Source organism: Corella eumyota, chromosome 2 (genome assembly GCF_963082875.1).
Source record: "Corella eumyota chromosome 2, kaCorEumy4.1, whole genome shotgun sequence".
In the NCBI taxonomy this organism is placed as follows: domain Eukaryota; kingdom Metazoa; phylum Chordata; class Ascidiacea; order Phlebobranchia; family Corellidae; genus Corella; species Corella eumyota.
The window spans coordinates 12,386,310-12,401,438 of record NC_137491.1 but is presented as its reverse complement, the minus strand read 5'-3'; the positions used below and the strand labels follow the sequence as shown (position 1 = coordinate 12,401,438).

The following is a 15,129-nucleotide window of genomic DNA, read 5'->3' as shown; positions in this document are numbered from 1 at the left end:
ATAATAAGTAATGTATAAAACTTTAAAAAACCTTTTTTTTATCTTGATAAAACAAATAACAAACTTACTGAGTTGTCAGTTGCAGTGTACACATTTAAAGAACCAACATTGGCACCAAACATATGGTACCAGAATGACAAACACTTTCCACCACCCACAGGTGTTGGTTGATAACCAGCACTCATTAACCATGCTTTAGAACCAACAGGTGCTGAAGTGGTTTCTAGAAAAAAATTTACCAAATAAAAAAAATAGTTTTACACATTTTTTTTTAATTCACAAGACAAACTAACCAATAAACAGATAAAAACCAGATGAAGAACCCGTTGTGTGGTCCACCAGTGGACCAGTTGTAAGAGATGGTGTTGAACCAGTATTTCTTAACCAATCAAAATCATCCAAACCTTTCAAGAAAAGTTTTCAGATTACATAATGTATATCAACTTGGTATTTACTAAGAATAGAAAACTTTATGTTTTAAATTGCACTTTGGTGTTAAAATAAACTTTTTAACCCAATTGCAGATTAACTTAATACATTTATTAGTTAAGTCCAAAATTAGTTTTGCCCATTTGATATATTGTATCTGGTGTTTGTGTATCTCTATTAATTTTTCGATATAGTAACATACCTTTACTAATAATAATAATAATAATAATAATACCCCATACAGATTTAAACATAAGCTCAGGTATAAAAAAAATAATAATGCTACCTTAAAATTTAGTTGATTTACAAATGGTTGTTTCTATTAGACTATACAACTTACCACTTGATTGAACATTTACCCAAGAGCAAAAGTTTTGTTCAAAGTCACAGAATCCTGGCAAAGGGCAATCCCCTATTTCTACTATGATGTCATCAATTGCTAAGTCACCTGTGAAACTGGTGCCCACAACACCCTCAATTATTATCTGTTGAAAAATTAAATAGATATCTGTTATAATGTTAATAAATAATAAAGCATTGTTCTAAAGAATAATGACAATTACAATTACTGAAATAAATTCACAATGGTAATGTATGCAACAGCCATTTAAAAAAACTTAAATTTTAGCAATAAATTTGCAATAAAGTTTTTATTAAAACAATGCCATGTTCTTCAGCAAAAAAAAACAAAAACAAAGCAACAACAATAAAACTACCAAACCTGCATTAAAAATTCTTAACTTACAAAAACAATTAATTATAAACTAATGAAAACAAAAAATTAAAAAATAATTTACTTACTTGAAAATCATCAGCAAGATTGGAAGCGGTAACATCCATATACCTCCATAAATCACCCTGGTTACCACTTTCACTCCAAACCAAGTTATTGCTGGTTAATGGTTGGCTTACTGGTTTAACATACACATTTAAACCACCAATAGAAGAACCAAACATGTGGTAAAACATCTTAAAGCAATAACGACCACCAGCTGGGTAGTTCTTACTGAAGAGTTGTGCCTTGTTCCCATTCACTCTTGGGCTGTTAAAATAATAAACATGCCGTTTAAAATTTTGGGTTTTAAATGTTTAGATTTCACATTTTTTTTATATAAGATTGTAGATAGAAAAATATTTTTGAATATTCTCTTTGTGCATTAAGTGCATTAACTTACAAAAAAATTACTATTTAAAAAAACTATAAGGTAGTAAAAGATTTAAAAAAAAATAAAAAAACTTGAAGAAAACAAAAGAAATCTAAGTAAATATTAACAAATATTTTGTCTTTAATTATATTTTTACCAAAAAAAAAAAAATTAATCAATTATTGTGTTAAATATCTACCTTGATGTTTCAATGTAAGCATATTGTCCAATCTCACTTCCATAAGTATGATCTAAACCAGGTCCTGTCCCAGATGATGATGTTCCATTACGACCAATCACCCAATTGAAGTCATCAGCATCACTTTGATCCCACTCACAAAAGTAGCCTTCAAAATTACATAAACCCTAAAAAAATTCCAATTTAAAAATAAAATACTAAAAATATTTATAAATGATTACATTTGGCTTAACAAAGTTTTAGCTTTACGTTGATTTATTATCAATATAAAAAAAAAATTGTAGCTAAATCTTAAGTTGTTATTACAGCAAAACTCAAGTGAATTTTCTAACATTTAATGCACAAATCATTTTCTTGTTTGGCTCCAAAAAAAGTTAAATTAGTTGTGCCTAACTGGATAAACTTCAAAATAAACACCCCGAGGATCAGGCTTTAAACATACAAAGTTCTGCCACCTGATTAAAGGTTATTAAAAAAAAAATTTATATTTTTTATCACTGACATGTGTATCACATGGGCCAAGAGCAAAGTTAAAATCATCCAAAGATATGTCACCAGTCCAACTAGTTCCTACTACACCTTCAACCCACAATCTAGTAGGAGTCCATGAAACTAAAGAATAAGCTGCTGGCATCCAGATATTAGCTTGGTTGCCATGTAAAGTCCAAATAAGTTGTCGTTCACCGTGTGAGAACTCAACATACATGTTTAAAGTGGCGATGGTGGCACCAAACATGTGATAGTAAAAACTGTAAAAAAATGTTGTTTTTAAGAAAAATTGATGTAAAAGTTATAACACTGTTAGTGTAAATAGTTAGATTACCATTAAAAAATTAAGTAAGTATTTTGTACTCAAATAAGGATTTGAAACTTACTAAAGTATTTAGTACTTAAATTAGCATTTAATAACACCTGACTACTAGTATTTAAACTAATAGTATTTAGTACTAGTATTTAAGACTATTAGTATTTAATAATATTATTTTGGACTTATACTTGTACTTAGTACTTGAATTGGTATGTAATACTTAAAACTAATTATCAAAAAATTTTAAAACCAAATTTGTGGCTTAAAAAAACTTACCAACAAGTTATTCTTACCAAATATTAACAGAAACTTTTGTATATATTTAACTAATAATCACCTAAAACAGACTGCTTCTGAAGCAGGTGGCATCCAAGGAGACAACAAGATAGCGTTGTCACCTGGCTGGTTAGGAACAGATGTTTCCAAAAAAAGATAATATCCAGAACCTGATGTGTGGTCACCGGGTGGCCCTGTTTCTAAACTAGATGTTGTACCTCTTTGACGAGACCAATCTATGGTATCTTTACCTAAATAAACAAATTTAAAAATGTGAAACTACGGTTCAAAAATGTTAGTATTAAGTAAATAAAAAGTAATACCATTATAAAAAAATTAATAAAGTAAGTGGCCCTAAGTTCAACAAATAATAATTTTGTCTAAAAACAAAAATATAGTTTATTTAAAAAGAATTTTCCGAGAACATAAAAAAATACCAAAAAGTCAATTTAATAAAGTATTTTACCTAAAAACTTTGTAAAGCTAAAATATCATTTTAAAAACAAACACCCAAAACAAAAACTTTAAACGATTTTTTCATAAAAACTTTAAATTAACTTACCATCAACACTATCTTCCCAACTACACAAGTCACTATCGAAATTACAATTTGCAAAACTAAAATCAGGGTAAGGGTTAGCTTCATAAGGTGTTAGTAAACAACTTGTACCATCTGTAAGTCTGTGAATAATAATATAGTGTTATAAATTATTGCAATTAAATTCAAAAATAAAATTGTGAAGAAAAAAAATAAAATTGTGAAGAAGAAAAAAACTTATTTTCAATACAAGTAGACTGTCTATATTGCAAATATGTATTGTAACTATTGTTACTAGTCCTGGTCTCAAGTTTTCATTTATATATTTTTTAAAATATTCCCCAAATGATTTAACCAATACCCTTCTCCCCTTGGGCCTTAACCATCACCTCACACCCACAGAACCCCTGAGGTTTTGATCAAAGTCTGTATATTAAACAAATTTAAATCATGTTTTTGTCAAACAGTAAAATAAAAATTAATTTAAAAGTACCTTATATCATCAATAGCTATATCACCAGTAGATGTAGCACCACGAACTGCCTCAAAAATGATGTTATATTCAATCAAGCTAGCAACAGTTACCTGTTACATATAAATTAAATAAATATAAGTACAAATTTTAAAAATATACTTTTATATAAGCACTCCAAAACTCTGAAATTTTATAGATTAAATAAATTGTTTATTTGCTTGTTTATTTTGGTAGTTCGATTTTTAAATGTTTAAATTTTTTTAAACAAACCTGTCCATTAACCCACTGTCCTCCTTGTTCCCCTGTCAAGCTCCAAACCAAATACTCTTTTAACCCAACATTGTGAGTACCGGGAATTCCCTGATTTACCCACACCCTTAAAGTTCCAATCCCTGTCCCATACATAAAGTACCAAAAACTGAGGCAACCGTAGTTAGAAGAAGGTACCAACCGCTCTGAAGTGAGTCTTGCTGTGTCATCAACACCAATTGGAGGTGATGCATCAATAAACAAATAACTTCCCTGCAAAAAATTTATAATATCAACAAATTAGTTGATTAAAATTAAATTTTCTATTTTTTGTTTAAAAAATGTTGATACTCTAAACTGTATTTAATAAAAACATTTAGCCAGTATTGTAAATGTATTTTTTAAATTTTTCAAAAAAGAATTATGTTTTTAAATTCCTTTTATTTTATTTGTAAGATTTAACAACCTTTTCACATAATAATATTTACAAAATACTTTGCTTAACGCTTAGAACACCTTAATTTATAGTTGTATATATAACAAAATTATACAATTTTATTTTTTGTATATATCTTTATCCTCGATGTGGGAAGGTCGAATACGCAACATAAAAAGCAACATTAGTTACCCCGACCCAGTCTCGAGTTGCCTGTGGCAGTTTGGGATATTATAGATTATAACTGCCTGATAATTAAGCTGCTGATTAAGTGCTGGCTCAGCAGGAGTTTGTACCGTTTGTAACGCTTTACTCAAGGGCACTACAGCGTGAGATCACTGGGGATCAAACCAAGGACCTTGTGTATGGTAGAAGAGTGTTTTGACCACTACATGCTGCCGGTACATATTGCCAATGTAATTATATTTATAGATCTAGTTAAAAAATTAAATACTTGATCTGTTCCTAAAGTATGATCAACATTTGGTCCAGTTCCAGGTGAAACAGTTGAACCAGAACCAATCAACCAATCAAAGTCATCCACTGTTCTGTCGTTAGAATAAGTGCATAAACCCTAAAAATCCAAAAAAGTGAAGTCAACATTTATTACTAGATTTACATAAAATTTAAAAAATAATTTTTAATCTAAAAAGATAAACCATATTAAATAAAAAATAATTCGGAAATATATACATTTTCAAAATCACAGCCTCCTATTGGCTGACATTCGTCTTGGGTAATTATGACATCATCAATAGCAATATCAGAGCTAAAACTTGGTCCAACAACACCCTCAAACGTTAACTGATATGTTCCAGTGTTAAGTATGCTAACCTACAATAAAAAAAGATAAATTATTAGTTTAGCTATGCCAAAACTTTAAAGAAAAAATTTCTAGAAAAAGGTTAATATTCTGTATTTTATAAATATTTTGAACCTTTCAAACTTAGTTTTTTGTTAACAGAAGTATTAACTGCACATTTGAAATCTTTGTTACATTGATTTATCCCTAATGTTAAAAGACACACTTCACAGTCTGTCCATAAAATTAATTTTTGTTACATGCTTACAGGTTCTTTTTAAATCTTGTTATAAGTAGATACTGCTAATTCCTTACCAAAGAAAGTTAAAATATAAAGATAGTAGAAAACATATTCTAGACTTGATTTATTGAAGGGTATTTTTAGCTGTTACACCATACAAGTTATAATTTTTGTATTTCAACAACTTACTTGTGCTACACGCCACTGATTTCCCTGATCACCACTTAAACTCCAGATAGGAGAACCCAAATCTGTTCCCTCACTATTGCTACCTGGTGTTCTATAAAGGTTAAGTGTTCCCATTGTGTCCCCGAACATGTGATAGTAAAAAGTAATGCACTCATACCTGTAAAATAAATTATTAAAATGGATTAATCTAAAATGTAAACTTTTGTTTTTTGCACCATTTTGTAAAAGGATTTAAAAAATTTCATATTTAATCATTTTTCTTTTTTTTTAAATTTAATCAAAAAAAATTAAATTGTACAGAATTAAAATACAGGTACTTACCCACTACCAGCTGTAGAGAATTGAGTATAGGGTCGACTAATGATCCTGGCTTTGTCATTAACTGCTTGTGGACTGGAGCTCTCTATATACATATATCTGCCATAGTTGGTTCCATAAGTATGATCATACGTTGGCCCAGTGTTAAGTGAGGAAGTTCCTAAATAAAATCAAATGTAAAAGTAAATATGACCAAACTTAAAACATATAAATATATTTTTAAACAATTTTTTTATTGATGTAAAAAGAGTAACTTTACAACTTAAAAAAAATGTTGATATAACTGTTTATTTTTTATTAGTTGTTATATATAAAAAATGCAAAATAACACAACATGTACAATAATAATACACAATTATTAAGTAATAATACACAATTATTAAGTAATAATAAAATGTTTTTAAATAACTTTAACAAATAAACAATTTTGATCTTTAAACATCTTTAAACATTACCTCCAGTAGTTTGAATCCAATTAAAGTCATCAGAATTATCTTGTTGATATTGGCAAGCTAAATCATCCTCAAATGTGCATGTTAACTCTGCACTAGAAGGTGGAGGACATAATCCCAATGACATTTGAATATCGTCAATAGCAATGTCACCATAGTAACCATTTCCAACAGTTGCATTAAAATAAATCTAAAAGTCATATAAATTATTAAACCACACCCACTTAAATTTCTTATTATGAATATAAAAATCATTTATTGAAAGAAAACCCATTAAAAAAACTAAACTTAATTTATGAAAAAAATAAATCTATACAAAAAGAATAATTTAACCTTTGTATGATTTATTAATTAATGTCAAATGACCAAAAACCCCTTACCTAAAAAAATTTGACAGAACTAATATGTCAGTAAAATATTGTATTTGACATTTAAAATTTTTAGAAAATATGCATTTTGTCAAATGTTTTTGATAGTACAGGCAAATACAATAAATTAACTTTTGCTTAAATATTTTACAAATCCAAGAAAATTTAAGTAAATTTAATAACAAGTGCTTATTAAAACAATTTTATTTAAAACATGATTTTTTACCATAAAATCTGTATCGCTTATAATATCAATCTGTGCTGGGTACCACACACTGTTTAAGCCAGTATTTTGTTGCCATATTAATGTACCATTTTGACCAGGTAGTTGAATGTAAATACCAAGGCTGGCAACTGAGCTGCCATACATCGAATACCTGTAATTAAACACTATAAGTAAAAATGTTTTTCATAAAACAAACCCATTCAATAAAAAGTATAAAAAATATTAAGTAGACATAGTGTGCAAATACAAAATTATTTAAATCCTCCAAATGTTTATGTTATAACTTACTAGATATTGGATGTCTAATAAATCAAATTTATGCAGTATTAGATAATATCATTAGAATAACTATGCCCATTCACAATAACACAAAATAAAAAAATTTAAACTTAAGACAATTACTTTTCTCGTTAAAATTTGTTCAACTTGCCAGTAATATTGAATTACAAAAACCTTACCAAAAGTTCAAACAGGAGCCTCTAGTTGAACTTCCGAGCCCACTTATTAATACTGCATTCATTCCTACTGTTTGAGGTGATGATGTTTCGAGATACATGTAAAAACCTTTTCCTGTTGTATGATCACCACTTGGACCAGTGTTAACAGATGGAGTTCCTCCTTGCCTTCTTATCCAGTCAGTGTCATCAACTACCTGAAATAAATTTTTTTTTCAATGTAGTGCTGGCAGAAAAACTATAAAAAAAATGTTGTAGTGACATAGTGATTTAAAATATTTGGCTTTGCATTATATGGTTTGATTCCCACTGCTTTTAAGATATAGCGCCCAGAGTAAGACAGAATAAACTGTAGGACTTTTGCCAATCTAAAAAACAACTACCCAGTTAATTATCTGTCAAAATGCCTAATAATATCCATAACTATCTACCAAATTCAATTCCCTAAGTTTCAGCTATGAAGTCAGATTTTCCACATTAAGGATAATATATTAAAATGTTATTTTTGGTCTTTATTAAAAACAAATAAACTACTTTTGTTGGCTAAAATTTGTTCAATAAAACCTACTGTGTTTGCTCCTTGGGTATAAAAACAAGTGTCAGCATCAAAGTCACAATTGAATGGACCGGGTGGGATTGGTGGAAACGTGGTCGGACTTTGAGTTGTGGGTGGAACATTTGTAGTTCCCCCACCTCCCACATCTGCATAAGGGGGTGTAAGAGAGCAGTCAAATTGTAAGAATTCAATATCATCAACTGCAGTGTTTCCGAGAGAGCCAGTGACCATTACAGTTTCTAACACCAACTAATGTACAGAATAAAAATTATAACACATATTAAACAAATAAAGAATCTGTAACCAAGCGGTGTAACGATAAGAACACTTGGGTTCACAACATGGAAGTTGATTGGTTCAATTACTACAGCTTTTATGTCATGGCACCCTTGAATGAGACAAATTAATAAAACAACTACTGCAGAGCCTAAAATCAATTAAAAGATTGATTACTTGATAAACTACTTAATAATATCCAAAACTGCAAAAGCCAACTCAAAACCGGGTATTTTAAGTTTTAGGCCGTAAGTCGCCCTTTTTACACAAAGAACATAGCCATTAAAAAAATAACCTGAAACTGTATTAATGACAGAAAACAATAACACTAAAACCTTACCAAACTTCATTTTCTCCTTTGCCTTTACAAAAATAGTTTTATGCAAAAGTATATAAAATTACCTTGTAGGGGGTAATAAGTCCAATTAAAGGCACAGTTGCTTCTAACCAGTTATTAGATTGGTCTCCACCTAATTTCCAAATAAGGTAGGGTGAAGAGGGACCTGAACCACTATCCTGGGATAACCATACATTTAAGCTACCTGTGATAAAACATAAACAAATAAACAACAATTTTTTACACAATAATGTCCTTTAGTAAAGCAAAATTATACAAAAAATCAATTCTTTAAACTAAATTATGTGGTTACAATCTAAATGCTGATTTGCTCACGTAAATATAAATGACAAAATATTCATAATGCCATGCATAAAGTACAGTCAGCAATATTAAAACAGTTTAAAACTAAAAAATGTAAAAAAGAGTTCTACCTGTGTTAAAACTACTACAAAACAAGCTGAACATTACCTGTGTTAGGTCCACTCATGTAGTAAAAGAACCTGAAACATCTTGCATGTGAACTTACAACTGTTTCAGAATACATTTGTGCAGTGTGACCATTTTGGTGGGTAAATGCATTGTCAACAAACAAAAACTTTCCTGCAAACAACAAAAAGTTATAAAAACACGAAGGGTTTAGTATATTACAACCAAAATTTTAATCTTTAATCGGTTATTAATATTATTTTTTTAAATGTAATTTCTTTAAAATATTTACAGCAACACTCTGCTACCATTATGGCAGTGCACATCTTTTCCAAAAAAACACCTATCATCTTAAAATGATACATAAAAAAATGGTTACCAACCTGCTGGAGTCCCAAAAGTATGATCAATTGTTGGTGTATTATATGGCGGCCCTAAATATCCATCGCCTAGCAACCAACTAAGATCACTGGTAACATTGTTCTGCCATGTGCAAACCCCGTTTTCAAAATCACAATTTCCGGCAACAGGACATGAACCATCCCTAACAACCACATCGTCAATGGCAACCACAAATGGATCACCTGCTGCAGGGAAGGTGCTAGATACACTCTCAAAAACAGCCTATAACGAAAAAGTTCTATTTTTTTCTCATTCGTATATGGTTTCAATTAAACTACATGTTCCAGTAGCATTAACAAAAATATTTTTTACGATTTGCACTAATTGACTGCCTGCCTGACAGGCAACATTTTAATCATTGTAATATTGTTTCAACTTCTAACTTATACAAGCTGAAAATAACTTACTGACACCCACTACAAAGATGTTTATATTTTAAGTTTATTAGTTTGTTAAAAGTAAAATTTACCTCAAAGTAATCTCCCGAAGTGACAGTTAGTTGAGCAGTGTTCCAACCTAGTCCCTTGTTACCAACAGCTGACCACATTACTGGACCTTAAATATAAAATGTTACTAAATAGCTCCTTAAAAAATGTGTCGATAAACATAAAAAACTGACAGGAAAATCTATCGCAATTTTGCTTTTAAGTAAACCTACAAACCTAAAATAATAGATTTTGAAAAATACTACAATATAAAATGTAAAACATTTATTAATGTTTGTTTAGCTTAATTTAAATATATATTTAAATTTAAAAGTATTAATACATAGTTCTAACAAACCTAAACTGGTTCCTCTTTTTAAGTACAAGTTTAAAGCACTATCACTCTCTGTTCCTCTCATATAATACCAAAACTCAACACATTTGCCTCCAACAGATGGAAATGTTGCTGACTTTAATCTATAAATGTTAAATTCTTTTTTTTTATATAACATCAAATTTTTTAAAAATATATTTATATAAACTAATAAAATATTGCTTTTAAGATTTAAATAATTAAATTAAACAGGCTTAATATATTTTAACTGCAAAATGTTTTAAAAAAAAAATTTAAGAAATTTCCAAATAGCTTGGCATAGTAGTAAGAACATTTGGATTAAGACCATGATGTCATTGGTTTGATTCCCATTGCTATCATGTTGTAGCACCCTTATTACAGCACTTTCATGTTGTAGCACCCTTATCACAACACGAAACAAACTACAGCCAGCCTCAAAACCAATTAACAGGAAAAATGCTTTATAATATCAAGAACTATCAAAGACAACATGAGACTGGTCGGAATAAAAAATGTTGCAATTAATTCACAAATATTTATTTCTTAGCTTATTTACATTGATGCAGTTTAATACACATGAAAAAAAATCAAGCTACAAACCTTGTGCTAGCACCATTTAGTCCAGATGCTACAGTCTGCATATACTTTGCATGGTATCCATTATTAGTATGATCAGAAGTGGGCGAGTTCAGGGTCTGTTCATTACTAGCAGCATTGGTTTGTTGCCACGCAAAGGAACCACTTGATTCAATTGTGTAACCACATAAATTAACATCTTCAAAATCACAAACTCCTATCTCAGATTGAGGACAAACTCCATCAAATGATTTAAGGTCATCGATTACAATGTCACCTTAAAAATAAAATAGAATTACAACCCAATTACTTCAATAAATTAATGAAAATCATTGAATATTTGTAAAAAATTTTTGAAGAATATATAACTATTTATTTTAAAAATTTTATATTACTTAAAAATTTTTAGTATCAAAACTCTCCAAAACTGAATTTTTTAATGTTTACCTGCTCCATAAGTTCCAAAAACTCCCTCGATAACAATTTGTGGCCCATCAGCATTATAAGGTACATTGATCATCGCTTTAAACCAGTGGTCACTTAAAGCTGCAGTTTGACTCCAAAGCTTTTGTTTTTTAACTTGATCTTCAACATAGACATTAAGTGTACCTGGCGACTAAAATAAAAATTGAATTATAACTACTATTGTGTGTAATATTTTTAAAGGTGTTTATAATGAAATTTAAACTAACCAAATACTTAAATACAGATAATCAATTTTATTAAAACTAACTGTACATGTTGTATGAGGCTATGGACACTTGGCTTAATAACACTAGGTAGGTTCTAGGTTTGATTACCACTGCTTCTAAGTTTTAACAGCATAAAGTTAAATTATCAGGTCAAAAATATCAAACACTGCTAAAAGTAATACAACACTAGTCTAGAATCAAATGCAATTACCAAAGAATTTTGACCTTTAATTGTTAAATTTAAATTAGTACATGTTTAATAACATTTTCCATTTTGATTTAAACACAATTAATCCTTTAAAACTGCAACACTTACTGGTCCATACATGTAGTACCACATGGAGAAGCAATGAGCATTAGAATTTTGTAGAACAATGCTAGTTAACCTTGCAATATCTCCAGTTATAGACTGTGGAGTACTTGCAACATATATGTAGTGGCCAGCACCTTTTATTTAGTATTAAAATAATTTATTAAAGAATTTCTAAACAATTTAAAAACATATTGGTAATAACTAAAAAAAATTTTTTTTTGATTTAAGCTAATTATACTAACAGTCAATAATGCACAAATACTATCAACCACATTTAGTTACTGCAAACTCAATTTTTTTATAACTTTATTCTTGTAAAAAGAACCGGAGTAACATTTGTTACATCGACCCCGTCCAAAGTTACTTTTAATAGTTTTGGATATCATTAAGCATTTTGTCCAATTCAGAGTCACAAACTAAAAAAAATAAATATTTCTTTTACCACTTCCCAATGTTACATCAACATCTGGTGATCCAGCTTGAGATGCTAGTTTAGCTGCCCAATTTAACTGGTCATTACTAGCCTGGTGCCAACTTAAACATATAGGATTTGTTGTGCTCTCGAAATCACAGTCAATTGCGGATGGTGCTAAAAAAATATTAAAATTAATTTATTAAATTTTGTATCAACATAAGAAAAAACTAAATTTAGCAATTTAAAAAAAAATTGTTAAATCTTTATTTACCGACAGTAGGTCCGGTCACAGGAATTGTGGTAGTAGGAGGCAAAGTGGGGTAAGTAGATTGACCCACATTAGCATTGGGGGGTAATGGGTTACACTGTGTGTCAGTAAAACTAATGTCGTCAATAGAAATATCAGAATAAACTGCAGTGCCAATAACCCCTTCAAATATAACCTAGTAAAACAAAATAAAACTTGATAAGAATTTTTAGTAAATCAGTGATAATTACATATTGTTTTCTTAAATTTTAACATGGTCTTAGTAAAATTATTTTAAAAACCTATTAAAAACAACAATTCTTTTTTTATTAATAGATGAGCACACAAACATCATATTTCATTTTAATTTCTTAACTTAATTCCTACAGTAAATCATGATTTTTAAATAAAACATAATTATTCTCATAAATAAGTGCATAATATAAAAGTCGACACATAACTTGGTTAAAATGCAAGAGCAAAACAAACAAAAATTGGCCCAGTATTTTCCAAAAGCTGACATTTACCTTGTAAATGTTTACCTGTGCAATACACTAATGATATTATAAAAAAAATCAAATTGTGTTTACTTTGTAATCCAAGAATGTTGTTATCATAACTCTTCCTTGGTTCCAATTATTTCCCTGATCTCCACTTAAACTCCACAATAAAGTTAAATCTCCTGCACCACCAGAGTCCTAAAAAAAATTAAGCATCAATATTTAAGACTATGCAAAAAACGTTTATGCAGTGTTAGCAGTTTGACATACTAATTTTCTTATTTTATGTTGCAACAATACGAAAACAGGGTATTAGGTTATGAGTTTTTTTGTGTTTAATGTTTTATTTAAGTTCAGTTAAATATCTTGCCAGTCTTAACATCTGACTTCACTTTAAAAAGTAATTTTAAAATTAATAAAAGTGTATTAAAACAGCTTATATGTTGCATTAAATATTAAGTGACTATTGTTTTCTAGCACTAAATTTTGTTTAATGTTTTGTTGGCACCTTTAGGTTGTGATTATAAATGTTTTATTTTTTTTAAAAAAGAGGGTATAAGCGTGGCAGATATTTAAATACCAAATTTACTTTCTAAAAAGTTAAATATTTTACAGGTGCCTCGGATATATAAATTTGAAAAGCCACCATAATAAATGAGAATCTCTGTCATAGTAAATTAATTACCTGTTGAATATAAATATTCAGAGTGCCCATTCCAGTCCCATACATGTGATAATAAAATCCCATACACCTTCCATTAAAGGAAGTTGCAGAAAACCATTCCGATTTCAATCTAGCCACATCTCCTGGATTTCTGTATGGGTTCGAATGTATGTAGTAGAATCGGCCTAAATGATAAAAAATTTTCATTCGTAATTGCAAAAAGTAAATTATCTTGCAGGTTTTTTGATTTAAAAATTATTAACAATTCTTTAACATAATTAAATTTCTAGCAGTAATAAACATTTAGCACCTTGTGTTTTCAAACACTTACTTTTTTTTTACTTGTTTTACATGTTATTTGCACCTAATTTAAAAAAATAGTTTTCTATTTCTTTTTATGCTATGAGCTATTAATAAATCATAAAAAAAATAGAAAAAAAAATTCAAAATTTGACATAAAAAGTTACCCTTATCAGTTCCAGTAGTATGATCAGTAGTTGGTCCAGTATTACCACTCGTACTTGTCATTCCTGAACCCTGTGTCCAATCAAAATCATCATTTTCCTTTGTGTTTGTCCAAGTGCATTGTTGTTCAAAGTCACAATTACCAGGTAGTGGAAGAGGACGATCAAATATTCTGAAATCGTCAAATGCTACACCACCAACACCCACATAACATTCAAAAACAATCTAACAATGAAAAATGTTGGCATTATGTAAATTCAAAAAGGGTCTACTAGTTCATATGTACACCTATTATATAGTTTATTAAGTAATAAGTATTTGTTTTCACAAAATCTACTGCAAATTAAGATTAATTTAACAATGGTATGATATAATGATGTTATTTTATTAACTAAGAAAAATATGATGTTATTTTAAAATATGTAAAATCATTATTTTTAAAACGACAAAATTACATAAATATTTTAAAATTATATTCTTTTAATTAAACCTCAAATTGTCCAGTAAATCCACTTGTCTGTACATTAAACTGAGCTGGGTGCCACTCATCTCCCTTCTGACCTGTTCTTATCCACGAAACCGTACCCAAACTCCCCCCAACTTCTCGAGCGTATACCCCCAAACTTCCAATATTGGCCTGATACATGTGATAGTAAAATTGAACCCCAACTTCACCTCCACTGACAGGTTTGTCAAAAGGGGGTGAAATTAATCTAGTTTTGTCATATGGGAAAGTATTTGTTGCTTGGACAACAGCATAACGACCTAAACACAACAATAACAAAACTCACGACATTGTTGTTTAACATAATATATAAAAACATGTTTATTCTATATCTGAAAAGATGTAAATAAATTTAAATCCTTTTTA

General features: G+C 29.3%; 1 protein-coding gene across 1 annotated transcript in view; it reads right to left on the bottom strand.

Annotated features, from left to right (window-relative positions):
• Positions 1–15,129, bottom strand: part of LOC145742425 (MAM and LDL-receptor class A domain-containing protein 2-like) — a 99,600-nt gene that overhangs the window by 61,397 nt on the left and 23,074 nt on the right. Inside the window, exons 53-84 of the mRNA XM_082560203.1 lie at positions 14,749–15,023; positions 14,261–14,483; positions 13,815–13,978; positions 13,220–13,327; positions 12,654–12,825; positions 12,410–12,556; positions 11,971–12,101; positions 11,410–11,578; positions 10,987–11,239; positions 10,390–10,508; positions 10,076–10,161; positions 9,588–9,828; positions 9,247–9,378; positions 8,841–8,980; positions 8,175–8,411; positions 7,610–7,803; positions 7,152–7,302; positions 6,561–6,747; positions 6,109–6,265; positions 5,788–5,944; positions 5,249–5,389; positions 5,010–5,129; positions 4,141–4,392; positions 3,889–3,980; positions 3,420–3,538; positions 2,919–3,108; positions 2,276–2,522; positions 1,774–1,940; positions 1,231–1,471; positions 770–914; positions 294–404; positions 69–223 (exon numbers count right to left, since the gene is read on the bottom strand). Of these exons, the coding sequence (XP_082416329.1) occupies positions 69–223; positions 294–404; positions 770–914; positions 1,231–1,471; positions 1,774–1,940; positions 2,276–2,522; positions 2,919–3,108; positions 3,420–3,538; positions 3,889–3,980; positions 4,141–4,392; positions 5,010–5,129; positions 5,249–5,389; positions 5,788–5,944; positions 6,109–6,265; positions 6,561–6,747; positions 7,152–7,302; positions 7,610–7,803; positions 8,175–8,411; positions 8,841–8,980; positions 9,247–9,378; positions 9,588–9,828; positions 10,076–10,161; positions 10,390–10,508; positions 10,987–11,239; positions 11,410–11,578; positions 11,971–12,101; positions 12,410–12,556; positions 12,654–12,825; positions 13,220–13,327; positions 13,815–13,978; positions 14,261–14,483; positions 14,749–15,023 (5,423 nt within the window). The remainder of the gene's footprint in view (positions 1–68; positions 224–293; positions 405–769; positions 915–1,230; positions 1,472–1,773; positions 1,941–2,275; positions 2,523–2,918; positions 3,109–3,419; positions 3,539–3,888; positions 3,981–4,140; positions 4,393–5,009; positions 5,130–5,248; positions 5,390–5,787; positions 5,945–6,108; positions 6,266–6,560; positions 6,748–7,151; positions 7,303–7,609; positions 7,804–8,174; positions 8,412–8,840; positions 8,981–9,246; positions 9,379–9,587; positions 9,829–10,075; positions 10,162–10,389; positions 10,509–10,986; positions 11,240–11,409; positions 11,579–11,970; positions 12,102–12,409; positions 12,557–12,653; positions 12,826–13,219; positions 13,328–13,814; positions 13,979–14,260; positions 14,484–14,748; positions 15,024–15,129) is intronic.